This window comes from Aulonocara stuartgranti (assembly GCF_965226115.1).
Source record: "Aulonocara stuartgranti genome assembly, chromosome: 11".
NCBI classification, from domain to species: domain Eukaryota; kingdom Metazoa; phylum Chordata; class Actinopteri; order Cichliformes; family Cichlidae; genus Aulonocara; species Aulonocara stuartgranti.
In genome coordinates, this window is record NC_138947.1 from 31,100,630 (window position 1) to 31,120,124 (window position 19,495).

A 19,495-nucleotide genomic window follows, 5' to 3' on the forward strand; every position below is an offset into this window, starting at 1 on the left:
GGTGCAACTGTGTGGCTGAACACAAAACTGTGCTGAAAACAAAACTGTTCAAAATGCATGTTTCATGAATCTTATATATTTGTTTGTGTTGTGTGTTTATTTATTTACACAGGATAATTACATGTGTTATGGTTCAAAAATATTGGAGATGGACACCAGAGGAAAAACCCACAATAACAACACTGGTCCGGTCGGGTTGAGTCAAACGATGATTTAATGATCACACACGTGGGAGATGGACACTGTATGCAGACAGTCTCAGATCTCATCTCAAAAAACACATCTCCATAGTTTTATGAAATCAGGGTATTAGAACGCCCCCTCATGCGTAGTGACAGGTGTAATACAATCAATGTTGACAATTTTATTTAACACAAAGAATAACATTGTCTCCTTCCCGAGGGCAGATGCTAACTGCCCCCCTCTCCTGGAACCGTCTGTACCCTGCTAAGACACAACATGGCAGCTACAAGGACTCTTTCATTTATTAAGACCATCAGTGTGTATTGCTCTAAATCAAGTATATAATATTAAATGAATATTGCTGGATCAGCTACTTCTACTTAAAACATATTAAAACATGACTAAGCACAAAATCACCAAGAATAACATCTTATAAGTGCTGTGTAAGCGCGTGCGGCCTTCCAAGCTCAAAGCCTTTGCCCTCCATAGATCAGCCAGACTCGCGCTGGCTGTAGCTTTTAACCTTTAATTACCTTGAGCACAACTCTAGAATGAGCAACAAACTGCAATGTGTATGGAATGATCATGGTTACATCTGCAATGGAAAATCATGTTATTATTCTGGTACCTGTAAGAAAGATCAAACTAAAGTTATCACCATCACTGTAATGCAAAGAATAATGTAAGATCAAAAACTTCAATTCATGCTTAATGCAAAGCTGGTTATATACTTCTAATGAACTAATAATGGCATATTAAAATATTAAATGATAATGAGAAAAACATCCCCTCCTTATTCTACACATGTCATCTTATAAACACTGTATTCTCTTAATTCACCCTTTATTTCACTTGTTTGCCTACTTTTAATAAATAGTTTTGGCATAAGAAGTGCACCAAAAATGATTATGCTTATAAATGGCAGATTTAACCATGCACGTCCTGTCTAGTCAACACATAAGAGAAACAAAGCGCATTTTGTCTGATTTTCTTAATTTAGTTTTTAGAAGTTGCAACTCAATCATGTGTGGGGGTGCCATGACGTTTTAGTATGCAAACGGCTCCCTCTACTGGTTGATGTTATAATAATCAGTGTTTTCTGTTACTTGTTTTTTGATAGTGATAAGCTGCTGTCATTAGATCAGTGGTTCTTAACCTTGTTGGAGGTACCGAACCCCACCAGCTTCATATGCGCATTCACTGAACCCCTCTTTAGTGAAAAATAAAATGTGATTTTTTTACTGGTGCACAAAATGAGCCATGCATGTCATGGCGAAGGCTCTGCCGAACCCCTGAGACCGACTCACCGAACCCCTAGGGTTCGATCGAACCCAGGTTAAGAACCACTGCATTAGATGCTTCTTATTAGATGTTGGATGTTGGATTAATTGATACACATATGAGGATTTATTTATAGATATACAATGCAATACAATATATATATATCTTGAGCCCACATGTGGTGATTATAGGATGTATAAGTGGAGAAACAGTTCACATATCTGAATCATACTTAAGGTAGTAAAAAGCCCATAAGCAATTTGACATATGCTTTACAGCTTAATTATTTCGTTTCTTATACCTCAGTATTCAAATCTGAACTCTCTTGGTTCTGACTGGTGTCCACTGACTTTGTGTAAGTGTAATTGCGTGTCTCCTCTTCCTGGAAGGCACTCTCCAGCACAATCAGGATGGATTTGCGGACTTTATCTTTAAAATCTTGGCCCATGAACACATACAGCAGTGGATTCAAGCAGCTGTTGAGAAAGGCCACGCTGGTGGCTATCGGGAACCCAATTGTGATGATATCATCTAATATCTCACTTGAATATTCTGGCATGTGATATGCCATCTCAATTAGACCCATGATGTGAAAGGGAGCCCAGCAAAGAAAGAAAGTGATGATAATGGCAGCGATGATCTTAAAGGGGCGACTTGACTGATTGGCCAGTGTGCGGTTTCTTCTGAGACGATGGATTATAACAGCATAACAGGAGACAATGACAGTGAAAGGCACAGCAAATCCTAGGAGTACGTGTGTGATAGTCATGGCCTGATGACGAAATTCCCTTAACTTTTTCACTGATGGTGTTTCATAGTCATCAGAAAGAGCATAGTTGTCAAAGCAAATCATTTTGTTAGAGTCTTGTTCAGTGTCCCTGAAGATGAAGTATGGAGCACTGAGAATCAAAGCCACCACCCAAACACACAGACTCACATAGGATGCTCTGCGTACATTTCGGTGGTTCTGAGCCCAGACGGGCCACACCACAGACACACATCTATCCACACTGATCACCACCAGAATGTAGACACTGGCAAACATGTTCAGAAAGCTGATAGTGGTGTTCAGCTTGCACATGAACTTGCCAAAAGGCCAGTGGAAATCCAAAGCTGTGTAAGTCACACTCAGGGGCAAAAACACAGTGAAGAGGAAGTCAGCCACAGCAAGGTTGAGGTACCAAACTATGTTAACAGTTTTCTTCATCTTGAACCCGGTCACCCAGATAACCACTCCATTCCCGAGCACACCGAGGACAAAAGCCAGGGAATAAATTATGAGAGACATGATGTTAAGCCCACCATTGCTGTCACTATTCTTGGAGCCATTTCCATTAGGTGCAGCAGTTGTATTGATTGGATTGAAAGAGTTAGTGGTCATCTCCCTCACTGACTTTAGACCTGCAAAGAAAAACAATAAGTAAAAAGTTCAGCTCCCAGTCAAAGTTAATAGGAAACTGAAACTGAAGCTATGGTGACATTCAGTCTAAGGCAGTATGTCAACATAGCTCCCAGACAATTAGACAAACATGAAAGGACATTATCTCTACATTTGAAATCCTCAAAAAAGCACACATTTTCTGTAATCAAGTGTTGTAAGTAAAGTTGTAAAGTGTGATTTCGTTTTTCTTCTTTTCTCTGCTGCACCCTTTAAGGGTCACCAGAGTGGATCATTTGCCTTCGTGTGACACTATCCCACATAGCAGCAGTGTTGGGCAAGTTACTTTGAAAAAGAAATTAATTATAGTTACTAGTTACTTCTTCAAAAAAGTAACTGGATTAGTAACTGAGTTACAAGATTCTAAAAGAAATTAATTACTTGAAAAGTAACTATTGCGTTACTTTAAAAAAAAAAAAAAAGTGGGGTCCAGGGTATGATTAGCCATTTTTAACTAATTTTCATGTTTCCTCTACATTTCACCTTTAAAAACTATTTACTTTACCTTGTTTGGTATCGTCCTTTTCAGCACAACCTCATGTGTCTGAATTTACAGTTATGTTTTCATTTTGACATACTGTATTAACACAATTGATCTAAATTGAGACAAAAAGCATAAAATCCGAGTAGGAAAAGTTATATTTTTTACTGTAAATAACCATTTCAAACTATTTACATAACAATCAGCTGTTCTGCATTCAATAAGATGCCACACAAATTATTTGTGCCACTCCAAATATTTCTGTCCACTATAGAGAAGAACATCACAGCCTGATACCTGCAGGTCTGACAGCAGGAGGTGTATCACTGCCGGTTTCTATCTGGAGACAGCAGTCGCCTCATTGTTCAGACATACAACACAAAACTATCCACAACACTACACAAGACTACACACTGGCTACACACTCCAAACACGCTAAACGTCACAAATCTCTCACATCTCAAAACTCGCTCTCTCTTTTTCTGCTCTCTCTCTCTCACTCCTAAAACTTCCCCCTCTTCCTAAACAACCAAATGTCATTTTGCCATATCATTTTTGATTGGTGGACGTGGTACATTTTCTCACCAACACAAAGGGCTGTTTTTGTCTTGTTTTTTTTTACATTTTTGGTCATAAGCAGAGAGTGCTTGCTAGCACTGTCCTTAGACAGTAAACGTGACAAAAGTATTCAGGAAAAAACAAGCATATATATTGTTTATCCCCCATCTTACACTTCCTTTGTCCAATATATATCCATTATCCCTCTGCACATGTCAAAACCATCACAGTCTTGCCTCTAATGTTCACCTGAGGTGTTCCTCTGAAGGACTCATTTCTAATTTATGTACTCAAAATGGTATTGTTTTTGCCACCCCATCTGAATCCCATGTCACTCAGAAGCCACACTAACAAAATTTCTCTAGATTTCCCTGCTACTCTGTCAATACCGTCACCTCTTCAGGTTCTCTTCCACCTGCTCAGTCCTCTCACTAAAGAACACAATGTCATCATAGTCCACAAAGACGCCTTGTTGACCTCATCTGTCAACCTAATGTTGCAAACAAGAAGGGGCTCAGAGCCGATCCCTGATGTAATCCCACCCTCACCTTGGATCCATCTGCCACTCCTACTGTCTCGCTGTTCTCATACATGTCCAGCACCACCATCACATACTTCTCTGCTGCTCCTGTATGAATTCTGACCTTCTTTATACTTTGCATCTACATTCTCAAGGCAAACATTACATCTGTAGTGCTCTTTCTTGGCATGAAGCCATAATGCTGCTTATCAAACATCTCCTCCCTTCTTAACCTGACTTCAGCAACTCTTTCACATATCCTCGTGGTATGGCAACAACTTTATCCCTCTGTAGTTTAGATATAGCTTTGCACATCACCCCTGTTCTTGAAAACTAGCACTAGTCCTGTGAAATAACACTAAATTAGCGTTTTTACATCATGTGACAGTGTAAGAAAATGAATTTCCTGTTTTTTTTATGCACATATACATATTTAGAGCAATATTCCTGGGAAATCTTTCATGCTTGGTGAAAAATGAAGTAAATACCTTGTGAAGCTGTCTTGTTGGTTGTTAATGAATCCTCTGCAGAAGAATGTTTGATCCAACTCTGACAGCTTAGCTGAGACTCGTGTGGGGTGTATGTCGCTGCTGATAAACATGCAAATCCACAGGAAGTTTGTAAAAGTTAAAACATGAGAGAGCATTCTATGATGGTTGGGAGCATGAGGGTTTGCAATGCCCTCATGCAAAATTTGGACTGCAACATATTGCATCAAGAATGCAGCATTATTTTTCTAAAAGCAAAAGACATGTAATATTAGAACATATATATTCTTGTGAGAGGGCCACAGTGTAACACGGCTAACAGCTGGCTGTTTTGCTATTTAACACCATTATCTTTCTGTTGCAACCTTGGGTTTGGTGAGTATCAAGTCATGAAATATTCTGAGGACAACCAACCTGTTTCCATAATCAGTAGCATATAATATAATTCAGTAAATAAAAGCAAAATATTAACTTTCTAACTTATTGTCCCTATGCCTTGGGTGTTTATTTTGTTTTTGTTTTTATTTGCAAGAAACATAAAAAATACTTTATGTTCATGATTAGTGATTTTTAAAGTTCTTCAGGTTTATAGAAAAATATCTGATGTATCTGGAGTTCTACAAATATGTTATTTAGTAATTTAGCAAAGCTCTTTTTTTGTGGATGAATTCACTAAAGATTAATGAAACAGTTAATGGATGATATGTCACCCCTTATAAAGAACTAGATCTACAGGAAGTTTGCACAACATTTAAAATGAGAATGTTTCTATTCCTTTTCAGTGATGCAGTATGGGGCTCTTATCAGCATCCGGTTTTGCAATCTTGATAAAATACTTTTTACGCTGAAGGCCAGCTGTCCTTTTCTTGTGTCTGCACAATATTCTCACGAAAAAATTAAAAAAAAAACTCCATGTGGAAATGTAACTAATATGTCAACTTCTCAAGGAATAGCAGCTGAAACAGCATCTGTAACAACAGAGGATAATTTATTTAGGGTCTGACAGCAGTTTAGCATCTGTGTCCAGATGCTCACACCTTTTTTCTGGACTGTACATTCTTAACAGCTTCAGATCATCATCATCATCATCATCATCATCATCATCATCATCACCACCCTTCTTACATCTGCCATGCATTTGGGATTTAAAGGAAACTTAACTCAGTCTAACAATTACCAAAATTTGACCCTTTGAGCGAGTATGGTTAAATCTGATTTTCTGTTCCTTTTAACTTATGATCAGAATTGAGACAGAGAATTTTTTTTGCGTCAGTTACAACACCTCTACTGATGTTGTATTACAACTCATTTCTGCTTAACCCTGAAATATGTGCATTGAGTCCTTTTCCATTCCATGAAAAACAAAACTATAATGTCTTCATGGCAAGAGGATGTCACTAAATACTCCTTGAAATAAAAATGTAGAAGCTAACCAGCAAACCTAAAAAAAAAGAAAGTGTATCTATATAGAGTGCTATATGAAATTTATCTGTGAGCCAAACACTCAGTGGTCCAGAAGAAGATGGAGCAGCTGCTGCTCGCCCTCCGACATGATAGCAGGACAGCATTACACTACTTGTCTTGAAGACCCAAAAGGAAAGTCTCCTCACTAGCAGGAGATTTAATAATAGTGTCATTAAGGTGTATCAGGTGTAAAATTTACACTGTTGGCTCACACAAGCTCTGCCAAAGCTCCAGACCACATGAGCTCATAGCCCATGAAACAGTCAGGCATGAAACAGTTATAAATCGACAATATAATAATACTTTAAAGTAAAAGTAGAGCATATTTTCTGGAACTGCAGTTTCATTACAACATGACACAGTTATACAAATAATAATAATAATAATAATGATAGTAATAATAATAATAATAATGAAGCGCACTCTCTGGACTATTCTCTTTTAAGTGAATAGTATTGCATTTGGTATATAAAGTAAGTAATAAATAATAGGCACTGAATTTTGCTTCTAATCTATGGAAGAAAAACATTCACTGATTCTAATCAACAAGAAGGATTCCCCTGCCACCTACAGCTCAGTTTGAGGTATATTGTGTTGATATCCCTGGAGCTACAAAGGAGTTGATTCTATGTGAGTTTGCAGTTTAACTTTGAGTGGGACATTTACATGATAATCCGTCCATCCATTTTCTTAACCAGTTCTCAATCAGTGGACAAAGAAAGAAATGAAGAAAGATTATATTTATATTTTCCATAAATCATGAAGGTTGGGGTTAGGATTCAGAGCTACAGTTAAGGTCATCGCTGATGTTGACTTAGGTGTCAGAGGGTTGACCTTTGCCTATCTCCATTTTATTAACTGAATAATAGTCTTTGACACCTGATTTCTATGAGACTCAGACCAAAAGTGCCTTTCTTTATGACGCATAAAGCAACTAAACTCATTTAAAAAAGATGGAAGAGTGAAGAAAAAAGAAGGAAAAAGAGGAAAATATGTAAAAGATACTAGTAGTAACTGAGTTTTATTACATAAAATAGCTTATCAAACTCCATTTATTTACCAGCAGCCTGACTTCTTGACCAGAATACACTTACAGTGACAAAAAGATGGGGGTTTACTGGCTGATTTGTACCCAAGCATGTTGCTGCAATTACATCATTAAAAACTGCAAATCAGCCCGTCTGTGCTCATGTCTTCTTCTCAAGACTGCTGCACTATATCAGTAAAGCAAAAGCGTAAAGAGTCCCTCTGCTGGACAGACATATACAGTGCAATAAAAAAAGCATTCGCACACTTCCTGATTTGGAAAGAAAAGCAACTGGACTTCTTTAAGTTGCTTGAAGACGTTTCACCTCTCATCCGAGAAGCTTCTTCAGTTCTAAAGGGTCAAATGGTGGAGAGTCCCAGATTTAAACCCAGTGGGAGTATCCTCCCAAAGAGGGATAAAGGACCCCCTGATGATCCTCTACCTAATCACACGAGCCAAGGTGTGAAAACGGGTGTTTATTGGGGTGTTTTTTGCATTCATATGTTTTAGTTACTTAAGATTACCAATTGTTCACCTAAATTTCTGTCATGAATTACTGTATTGCAGGAATTACTATACAAAAACAATACAAAAGCAGGAGCCAGGAACTAACAATCCAGGAAGGATCAGAGAAAACACAGCTTTGAGGTAGAACATGACAAAGAACACAGGGAGGCTTAGACAATAAATACACAGCAGGTAATGAGGCTGCTGTGTATTTAAGGGAAAATAGGTGGGAAACATAACACACATGGGCAAATAGACTTAACTGTGACAGTCCTGGGTCAGTTTACCCAGTGTATATATTTTGGCCAGAGGTTTTATTTATTTAATTATTTATTATTTTTAAATATATTTTTGTCATTATTTATTGTATTTTATTTTTTTATTTATCCATTGTGATCCCTGGTTTGTTAAAGGTTTATATTCACTTCATGTGTTCTTTAGTGTTTTTAGGTTTGCTCCTAGTTCTCAGTTGGTTTAGAGTTTAGCTCTTTTCCCAGCGTTTCATCCACCGCAAAGTCCATTCACATGTCTGCGGTTTCCCTATTTAGTTCTGTCACTTCCTGTTTTATTTTGGAGGTTGTGTTCCTTTTTCATTGTCTTAAATTTTGCTTCCTTTCTCTGGTCTGTTATTCTCTATTCTGTTCTATTTGTTATCTTCACTGCTGTAATCACCCTTTTAAGTATATATAGTTATTGCCTTCTCCTTGATCTTTTTCAGAGTGTCAGTTCATTTTCCCCTCTTATTTTCCAGCTCCAGCACTCCCTTGCCTAGTATTAGTTCTCAGTTTAGGTTTCAGTTTCTTTTTTCCCTTTAGTTCTTTTTTTGTACTTTGGTCATCAGCCAGTTTTTTGTTTACTGCATCTACCTGTGAGTCTGAGTCAAAAAGCTCAAATAATCTCAAACAGCTTTATTAAACATGACAGTGAATTAGATGACCTCCACAGTCGCCAGATCGCTCCAACAGAGCACCTTTGGGTTTTACATAATGGATGTGCAACCAACAAATGTGTAGCAACTGTGTGATGCAATCATGTCAATGTCCTCCTGAAAAACAGAATATTCATTTATGTCCTATTTGAACTACCCTGTTAAGGCCTGATCTACTAAATAGAGGACATCCTGGGCTTTCCATTGACAGCTTGTGTGTTTGGGTGGCTTCTTTTAGCTCCAAAGAGGAAGGAAGTCTTAGGAAAAAGTTCAATGAGTAGATTCTTTTTGATATGGATCAAAATTTCCAATGTTTTATCCACTGCCTGAGAACTTCACTGTAACACACTAAAGAGGGGAAACAGATTGGAGCCTACTGACTGATTTAAGGCCTTTAATTGTGCAAAGTGGTTTAAGGCAGTAATCACTCGATTAAAAGCTACAAATCAGTCAGCATGAGCTTATCTTTATCTTTCAACACTGCTGCGATACTTCTCATCAAAGGTATAGCAAAATAATGTTATTTTAATAACTACTGTGTTTCTCAGTATCATCCTTTAATCCTCTCAGGCTCAAATTAAACTTTTTGTTGCTAATGCACAACCAAGTCCTGCAGTGGTACTTCTGAGTAAAAAAAAACCTCATAAAATATGTATGTGGGTTAATCAGGTTGTTAGTTTTTAACTGTTGCAAATCAGCAACACCTGCCTTGAGAGGGTTAAATATTCAGTAGAGGGAAATAACTTGTTTTCTGCATTTATGTTTTGATAATGAAATGAGATGTAGGTCGACATTATCAGTGGGAAAGCATTAAAGCCAAAAATGTTTTATTGATGCAAATAATGTTGACAGAAATATTCACAATAGTAATACAATACTTATAGACATTTAAAGACAAGTAGATTTGGCCATTTGGGATTAAAAAAAATTAAAAAATACATTTTTTTCTTATAGTGGAATCAAGATTATATAATGTTGACGACATGCTTACCAAACTCATAACATTTTTACCGATTGGGTGATTATTCATTTGATAGATCGAGGACTGGCAACAAGGCTGACAACTGTTCCTTCTAGTTTAGTTGTTGAGGTAAACCTCCAAAAGGCTGATTTTATCTCTGAAATGTAAAAAAATGTAGATTTGTAGTCTTTTTGGTTACAAACAGAATTAATTAATATTTGAAGAATTATAGCAATACTTATGAAGGCCACAGACATTGACCTCTCACTCCCTATCAGCTTTCCAGTGGTTCTATAGTCACTATGTATCCATTAGATCTGTTGTTCATTATGCTCAAATAAATAAATACTAGAATAGATTTCTGTCAAATGAGAATTTGATTACAGGGTTACACATTTTACTTTCATATGTACCTAAAGGTGCCATTTGTTTTCAATATTGTGAGCCAGTTTTGTCATTTACAATCATAATTGTTATCAGTTAGTTCAGTGGTTCAAAACTTTTATTTCAAACTCCACCATTTATACTGGGCAGAATCAGTTTTGTAGATTCATCTAATTTAAATTCTGTTGTATTTATGTATTGACAAATCATAACAAGGGTCACCTCTAGGTGCTTATTTACAGGGTAAAATTTGATAGGTTAATTAACAGGACAATGTATTGTCTAGCAAGAAGCACAGTCTTTATTACTATGTCAGTGATCAGTAAAACCACAAGTTAAGGCCTATTCTTGAACTGGTAATGCACTTCTAATCTGGTTTCTTTTATGTCTCATGCAGAGAAGAAGAAATTTACTGGCGTGTGAACAAAAGATGCTTCCTTCCTACAGATGATACATTGGTATTGCTTGTGTTGCATGAATTCAACCACAAACAAATTACCAATTCTGAAACTAGTTTCTCTTCTCGAAAAATTTGCAGATCTTTTTATACCCTGAGTCTGAGAAAGTGTGACAGCAAAACTAATAAAACATCACACCTACCATAGATCGATACATTTAACTCAGATTGTGAACACCTTAGAAGTAACACGCATCTCATTTCAGGTGTTGCTATAAATACTAAATAGTTGCCACTGAAACAATTTTAACCATCCTCAATGCTTTAACACATAAATGAATTGCAAGCTTATTGTACAGTATCACTAAAACAAAGTCTAAGAGGCTGTAGCTGAGAAACACTCTGCTGTCACAACAAAAAAGTGAAGATAAAGAGGAAATCCTCCTGTACACCTGACAGATTAACTCTTTTGATTAAGAGAACTTTTGATTAAAAGTTGTTTAAAAGTGATTTGTTATACAGTTATTTCTACTCAGAAAGTTTATTCATGTCTTTAACGGCCTTATAACTCAGCATCAGAAAATGACTTATCTTTGCTGCGAGTGGTGACCATTGAGTTTGTATAGGTGTATGAGCGAGAAACCTCTTCCTGGAAGGCACTCTCCAGCACAATCAGGATGGATTTGCGGACTTTATCTTTAAAATCCTGGCCCATGAACACATACAGCAGTGGATTCAGGCAGCTGTTGAGAAAGGCCATACTGGTGGCTATTGGTAACCCAATTATGGTGATATCATCTAATATCTCACTTGAATATTCTGGCATGTAATTTGCCATCTCAATTAGACCCATGATGTGAAAGGGAGCCCAGCAAAGAAAGAAAGTGATGATAATAGCAGCGATGATCTTAAAGGGGCGACTTGACTGATTGGCCAGTGTGCGGTTTCTTCTGAGACGATGGATTATAACAGCATAACAGGAGACAATGACAGTAAAGGGCACAACAAATCCCAGTAGGAAGCGTGTGAAAATCATGGCCTGATGACGAAACAACTGAGTGTCATTGTATGTGTCTTCATCATCAGAAAGAGCAAAGTTGTTGAAGCAGTTGATGATATCCTTATTGTGGTACGATGGCCCGATGTCCCTGAAGATGAAGTATGGAGCACTGAGAATCAAAGCCACCACCCAAACACACAGACTCACATAGGATGCCTTGCGTACATTTCGGTGGTTCTGAGCCCAGACGGGCCACACCACAGACACACATCTGTCCACACTGATCACCACCAGAATGTAGACACTGGCAAACATGTTCAGAAAGCTGATAGTGGTGTTCAGCTTGCACATGAACTTGCCAAAAGGCCAGTGGAAATCCAAAGCTGTGTAAGTCACACTCAGGGGCAAAAACGCAGTGAAGAGGAAGTCAGCCACAGCAAGGTTGAGGAACCAAACTGTGTTAACAGTTTTCTTCATCTTGAACCCGGTCACCCAGATAACCACTCCATTCCCGAGCACACCGAGGACAAAAGCCAGGGAGTACACAACGATAGACATGGTGTTCAGAGACTGTCTCAAATCGGCGTGCTCGTTTCTGTAGTCATACTCTGTGGTTTCATCATATATAGAGCCATTACTTCCAAAGTCATCTGTTCCATTAAAGAGATTTGGAGGGGTGCCAGTCATTAACTCCATCATTGTCTTTGAACCTACAACACAAACAAACATGAATATTAACCTTTTTAGATTTTCCTGAGATTACTAATGACCAACAAAGCAAAACTCTTTAAATTGAAACATAGAAAGCAGTTCAGTCAAATAAAAAGAAAGAAAGGTTGCCTTTATTTCATTCCCCCCAAAATCATACCGAAACATGACATAACTCCAACATGCCCTAAACAGGGCAACTCCATTATCCACCCATTTAGTGCACCCTAAAAGTAATTAGAGCAAATATTAAAAGCATTTTAATAAAGTTTACTTCTGCATGCTTTTTAAAGTTTAATTTAAAAAAGCTCAAACCTCCTCAAGTTTTGTGCAGCGTGCATGTGCAAGTTGGGGTTTTTTTGGGGGGTTTTTTTTAAAAAAAGGAGAGAAAAATACGGAAGAGGATTTAAGGTTTAACCACAGATAACTACATGCAAGAAACAGTTCCCACGTATGAAAATATGGCTATACGTAATAATACTTACATTTAATACATATAATACGTTGCTAATTGCATAATGTTTATATAGTTCACGGCTCCACAAAACAATTAAAAAGCCCAGTTCCCGACGTTTTTCCAAAAAAAAAAAAAAAGCCCAACCATTCTAATGTGAGATGCTTCCCAGAAACAGTGTATATTTCTTACATTTAATTTTCTTTTCCTACTCCCCCCCCCCCCCCCCCCCCCCCCTTATTTTTCTTCGTCTGAATAACAAAGCAGAAAAAACTACAATCCTACCTCTCTCGGCGACCCACTCAGATCTCTTATGTCGAACACCCTCCCTTTACCTCCGACTGGGCTTTGAAAAAGCTGGAGCTCAGATCGCGGAGTCGTTAAATATGTGACGTCAAATCTGGGACGGGGGGGTGCTGAGGTCCCGCCCTCCAACTACCATAACTCTCACCGACAATGAACTTAAATTAACTTCTCGAACTTTTGATTTCCATGCATCGCAACATATTCTAATGCACAGTGCTAAACCAGCAGTTTGTCAGTGATGACTTATTAAATCTGTCCACGCAGAGTGGAGATTTAAGTGTGAGTTTAAATGTGTTGCCTGCACACATTAAATCCAACACGACAGTCAAAATGATGCTCTAATCCGCAAGAACTGCGCTAGTGCTTCACTAAAACTCCTGCCTCTGCAAGATTTTCTTCAAATGTCTGCCACAATTGTCTTCATTTTTCTTCGGGAAACTCCAAAAGTGAAAACCCTGAGTAACCAAACAACTAAATGTATAAATTGTGGGTTGTTGAAATGACTACCTGAGAAGGAGTGGAGCCTGGACTTCTCATACGCCCACCTGGGCTCCTGCTGCGTAATGTGTTTTTCTCTGCGTAGGTTGAGCTCATGTTTGCTTGTGGTTAAGTGTAATTGCTCTGTGTTGTTGACTGATTTGACATCTTTGCATGTTGGTATATGCATCTCCAGCCTTCCAGCATCTGTCAGTATCTGTTGCGCTTCTGTAGATAACAACCCGCAAAAAACAAACAAAAGAAAAAACCTGATACTGGAAGCATTTTGGATATTTCAGTTATAAACTTGTTAGAATCAAATAAGCAAACTTTTACTTGTTAAGTAGACTTCAGTTTGTTGACTTGTAAATTTTGGATGGACTTTCAAGTTAAACACACTGGGATATGATGCAACACTTTTGGTCACACATCATTGAAATCCATGTATTTCTGAGGCATTTTACATTTAGTGTATATGCCAAAAAAAAAAGAGAATGGGACCAGCAATCAACTCTAGACCTGATCACATGCCTTAAAAAAAAGAGGAATTCACACAACTACCCTGGAGCAAACCTAAACTGTAATCCAGAGCAATTTCATTCATGACATCTATCTGGCACGTTCCTCTTCTTTGCACTTTATGTGTTTTCTGTTGTACTTTATGTGACTCTTGAGCTTCGAGAACTGAGAACTCATCAACAGTCATTCTTTAAATCAGTTTACCTTATTTTCTATGCTTACATCAACCACATCTGGACCATCAAACTGAATTATGACAATATCCAATTAATCAAGTTTCAGGAAGAAGAGGGCTGAATAGTAGATATATATAATAAGTTCAAGATGGTGGATCTAGGGAACTTTTAGCCACAGACAATGAAAATCAGTCTCACATCCCCCGAGTAAAGCCCTACCTTTCACTTGGGGTGGGGGATGTTCATCTGAGCTTAAATTCATACTCATATTTCCTCCCACATGGGCTCCCGCTACTCTTGGTTTTGTTGTTCTGCTATCCACACATTTCTACATCTGTGTTTTATGTTTAGGAGCTCATCGTGTGAGCATCAATACTTTGTCTCTTCACCTTTCACATGGCCTAACTCTAAAGTTGCAGCTATACCGTTTTCTAAATTGGCTGCTAGCGGATTTTAATCCTCCGAATCAACCTGAAATACCCTCCCAAAAACAAATATTTGTAGCACCAAAAGAAACTCTGATGATACTAATAATTCAGGAAAACATCAAGCTAGACAATGGTGGTTATAATAAGTGAACTTGTTTTCACAGTAAAGCACAACGAGTTTTAACTCCTGCACAGATCAGATTCACACAGTTCAAACTTCTGCTAGAACCTGCCCAACCCAGAAACTGGGTCCCCCTCTAATGTACACACATCACACAGGAACTGGATCCTGCCAGAAGTCCAGATGTGAGGGGGAGGAAGAAATGAAAGAAAGTTGTGGGAGGGACAGAGGGAGGAAGAAACACTACATGTGTGCGTGTATGTGAAGATGTATGTGCTCTCAGTCGCTGCGTGTGTTCAGAACAACACCCTGATTTGAGTGTGTGGGAGGACCCATGAGTCTATTTTCTTTTCTTTTTGTCTTTTTCTAGCAGAGTGTATAAATATTTAGCAAGTAAAAAAAAAATCCCCAGTGAGCGATACCTGATGCTCGGACCAAACTCATTCCATTAGCTACAGGAAACTGCTCGCATCTTTTCATCTCCCTTAAACACAACATTAAGCTGTTCAGCTCCAAAACTAAAGTACATGCCTGTTTTAGCTGAAGTCTAGACAGCGTTTAATTTTATCACGGTTCTCTTGAGCAATGCATCCACTATTTTTCTGCAAAAATGTGTGTGTGTGTGTGTGTGTGTTTTCCCCATTTTTCTGCTGTGCTGTTTTGTTACAGAACTTTAAGGCAAAGCATTTTGCTAGAGTCTGTAGAGGATATTAATAGCTATCTCAGGGCTATAGTTTGAGGGAAGCTTTCAGAGCCCAAGGCTTGATTTACCAACCAAACCTGCAATTATGTGTATGCCACACAAATACCAATTTGGGTGTGTAGAACAACCAGTGGAGGTTTAAGGAGAATATAGATTTAGCAGAGTGTGATGCCCACTGTTGAAGTTTGGGGAGGGGGGTTATTATTTAATACAGCAGCTGTGAGCAACTGTTCTGGAAGGCACACCAAACATATATGTACATTTATACATGTATCTTTCCCTGTCTGTGCATGTGTGCGCCTTTGTGTGTGGGATAGTGAAGTACTAATGACATACTGCAGCTTCCAGCGTCACTGTAATACACCCAGTATTTTGCTTTTGAGTGCAAAACAGTGTGACCTTGCAACTTTTCTAAACTCTAAAGAGGAATGTGTAAATTCCCGAGTTGTTTCACGGGGGAACATAAGTGTTGAAACTTCTACACCTCCATTACACTGCCATAAAGTCACAAACAGTGGGAATCTGCTGTGTCTTGCAACCTCAAAGGTTTGTTGATCTTATTGCGGTGCTGACTGGAAATCAAACCCTCATCTCACTTGTGCGGAGAGGTCAGGAATTTTGTTTTTTGAGTCAAAACCCGTGCCAACTGTTTTTGCTCATAAGGGTAGGAAATGTTTTTTTTTTTTCCACAAATAAACCACACACAGGGAAAAAAGCTGCACCTCAGTAACCAAAACCACTTCCTTACATTCGTCCCCACTTTAAACCGCAGTCCCCCTCAGCAGACCTAGTGAATATGAATACTCAACCTCAGCTCTGTCTGACAGAAAACAAGCATGGCACTGCATAAGTCATACAGATCTGACACAGTGCTCTCTGTCTTGTCCGTCTGAGAGTGTTTTGAGGTAAAGTGGAACGGGATTAGGGGAACCGGAAGTGGTTATGCAGGCAGTGCCAGATGGTGAAATAAATGGAAGTTTTTATGCTTTCCATATAATCTAAGCAAGCGTTAGGGTAGCAAATGTGGAAAAACAGATGCTGCGGTGTTGGAAATAACTGGAGGTCAATGACAGTCTTAGGCTGCAGAGAAAGCAGCAGTGAACTTTTTTTTCCTTTCTTAATTACTTAATTCATCCAGCTGATCACATCCTGAATGATGTCTTGCAGATGTGCAACTAAACAGGCATCTGGCTATCATATGTGAGGCTGTCACAGATTTGAAACTTTCCAACAGTTAAATCAGCGACTTTGGGACTTAGTCTAATAAATACCACTGTGGGTTGCTGTGATGTCTTGCAGTGTTGTAACTTCTTTTGATATTGCGATGAAATTTGTCAGCAGGTCTTGTAAAATCTAGACCGAGAAGAGGTAAAGTGCTGCTCATATCGGGGAACAGATAAGCAGCCTGATGTGTTTTTGACTTTGGTGAGTAAGTCCAGTAAGTCTACCAGCAGAACCAAGCAGCTGTTTCCAGTCAGAAAAAGAAGAAACGAAGATACAGGTTGGACGAGGAGTGAAGCAGACTATGCGAGTGTCTCATAGCAATGACAGGGTGAAGAACCTGCCTGTGCTGGATGGGAATGCGTTATATTTTAACCTTAAGTGTATAATCACAGGGTTTGGGTAAATGGGCCCTAACATTTCAATGTTTTCCTGTCTGGTGCTGATAAACACCTACGCTCACACATGAGTAACAGAGCTTTGTGCTTTTCAGTATATCTCTATTGTGAAATTATGACTCAGCAGTGTTGGCTTAATATTTTTGTTTAATATTTTAAACTGGACAGATTAAAATGATTCACTGATTTCCCAAGGAACCAGACAGACTGTGTATCAAGAGCTTAATACTCCAGCAGCACTTGTAATTGTGTCTCTTGATGGAAGTACGTGAAGTTGTGCCAGAAAATTCTACTCTGTACAGTTTCAAGACAGGATTACTTTACATTTTCTAGATTTACTTCTTTAATTTGCTGTGTTAGTAGATATTACTAAAAAGAAGAGATGAAAGGAATACTTTAAAGGTCAAAAGGTGACATTTCAGTCCTTCTTCTACTTGTTCTTCTTCCTTTTTTCCTTTAGAGGCCAACTGCCCACATTACACCCGATCGCTAGAATCTTTCTCTGTCCACCAACCTTCTGCACGTCCTCCTTCACTACCAACATTGGGGTATTGAAGTAGTGAAGTGGGGTTTTATCATCATTCAATAAAAGTTGTGTATTACACATTCCTTATAGGCCTACTTCTCTTAAAAGTAATGGTGTTTGTTGCTTAATTGCTCCCCAGAGAAAGTTACTTGGTACACTACCTATTAGATTACTTTTACCTTCTGTATTCTGTAACATGACCTGAAATGCATTCTAACATAATAACCAGTCCCACAAACAAAACACAATCCGTTTTCTAATGAGGACACACCTTTGATCTTTATTGGGGGTCTATGTGTGACCACAAAACTTACAAAAAAACCCAACCAAAGTTGAAAAGCAGCTCAAAGGGACTTCAAAGCGATTGTCACTGTGATGCTAGTGTGGAAACGTCTGCGTACACTCAGTTTCTTCAGTTGTGACACCAGCACCACACATAGGGTTGCCAACTCCCTGAAAAATAAATAAGGGACACCTCGTGGCCAGGGCCGGGCGACCCAATTGTCTTCACCCTTCCCAGTGTGGTGAATTTTCTAGCTCTTTTTTTGTGTGTGAAATTATTTTTTTAACCATTTGACTTGAATTTGATTTAAGTAGATGTGTATTCTTTGTGATATGAACACATGTGAAACAAATGATCATTTAGCCATTTATTTTTAGCTCAAAATGACAACATTAACACAGTAAAACAGGTCTCCTTCTTAAACAGAAGCCTGTCATGCTTAACTTTTGAGAATATAAGTAAATCTTTCTTTAAAAGCACTCTGTCCTGCTTAACTTAAAATAATAGAAAACAATAGAAAGAAAAACATTCTTGTAACAGTGCACATTTAGTGCATTTAGTACAATTGGCTTCAGTTGAGGTATTATTTCAGCTTTTCTAATGCTAATCAGCTGCTCCCGTTTGTAAACCCACTTGCTCCCATGATTACGCATCTTAACTCATCATCATTATTCATCTATGTATTACTTTTATGTATTAGTCATCTATTTGTTGTAATCATCTATTCTTGCAGTTGTTTATTACACAAAATAAATTATATTATCACACTTCTGGCCACATAGCGCTGATATTCACTGCACATGCCCATATTAACTTTTTCCAGCCAGGTGTTTTCCTTTTCCCATTCTTCCCTTTCTCTGAGGGGAACAAACATTGCTGCTCTAATGCTGGGCTCACACTGTGCGGTTTTAGGCCCATTTTGAGCCGATTTTTGACCGATTTTGGCCTTCATCGTGCGTCGTGTAGTATACGTGGGGTAACGAGAAGTGATTAACACCTCACGACCAGCTCCCGATCATCAATCGCTCGTGAGGGTCTCATCACAGCCGCTCACACTGCTCGCGCGCAAACACGTAAACGTTGGTGTAAAAGATGGAGCAGCACGGCTGTGCAGCGTGTGATCTGGACACAAGCGATGGAGGCACAACTTGTAGAACTTTGGAAAGCTCATCCGAGCCTTTTCGATGTGGCATCACAAAATTATCACGACCACAACAACCGTGAAAATAGTTGGATTTACACTGCTGCTCAATCACAGCTGCCTGATCATGTTTTTCATTAGCAATTTAGCAAAGTTGATGGTGGTGGTGTGTGTGTGTGTGAGTGTAAGACGGAGAGAGAGAGAGCGCGACAGATTTTCTGTTATAACCTTCATTTTATGGAGGCACAGTGTGAGCACTCAGGTCGCATCAGAGCATCGGGCGGTATAGTGTGAGACCTGCATCGTGACCTACCAACTGCGAGTCAATCGTGCAGTTTGAGCAGGAGCTGAATAACGTGACTGAAAAAAATTGCACAGTGTCTGCCCAGCTTTAGGTTTACTGTCGTCCGAGACTTG

General features: G+C 38.6%; 2 protein-coding genes across 2 annotated transcripts; both read right to left on the reverse strand.

Annotated features, from left to right (window-relative positions):
* Positions 1-196: 196 nt before the first annotated feature.
* Positions 197-6,983, reverse strand: LOC309716798 (chemerin-like receptor 1). Its single transcript, XM_082550840.1, is given in 3 exon segments — positions 197-1,787; positions 1,790-2,865; positions 4,950-6,983. Coding segments are annotated over 2 exon segments (1,077 nt in total). The 5' UTR covers positions 2,846-2,865; positions 4,950-6,983; the 3' UTR covers positions 197-1,766.
* A 99-nt stretch (positions 6,984-7,082) lies between these two features.
* fpr1 (formyl peptide receptor 1) lies at positions 7,083-13,147 on the reverse strand. Its single transcript, XM_082550839.1, has 2 exons — positions 13,065-13,147; positions 7,083-12,327 (listed from the first exon to the last, which is right to left on the reverse strand). The coding sequence occupies exon 2, from the start codon at positions 12,314-12,316 to the stop codon at positions 11,180-11,182; it is 1,137 nt and encodes a 378-aa protein (XP_082406965.1). The 5' UTR covers positions 12,317-12,327; positions 13,065-13,147; the 3' UTR covers positions 7,083-11,179.
* Positions 13,148-19,495: the final 6,348 nt, after the last annotated feature.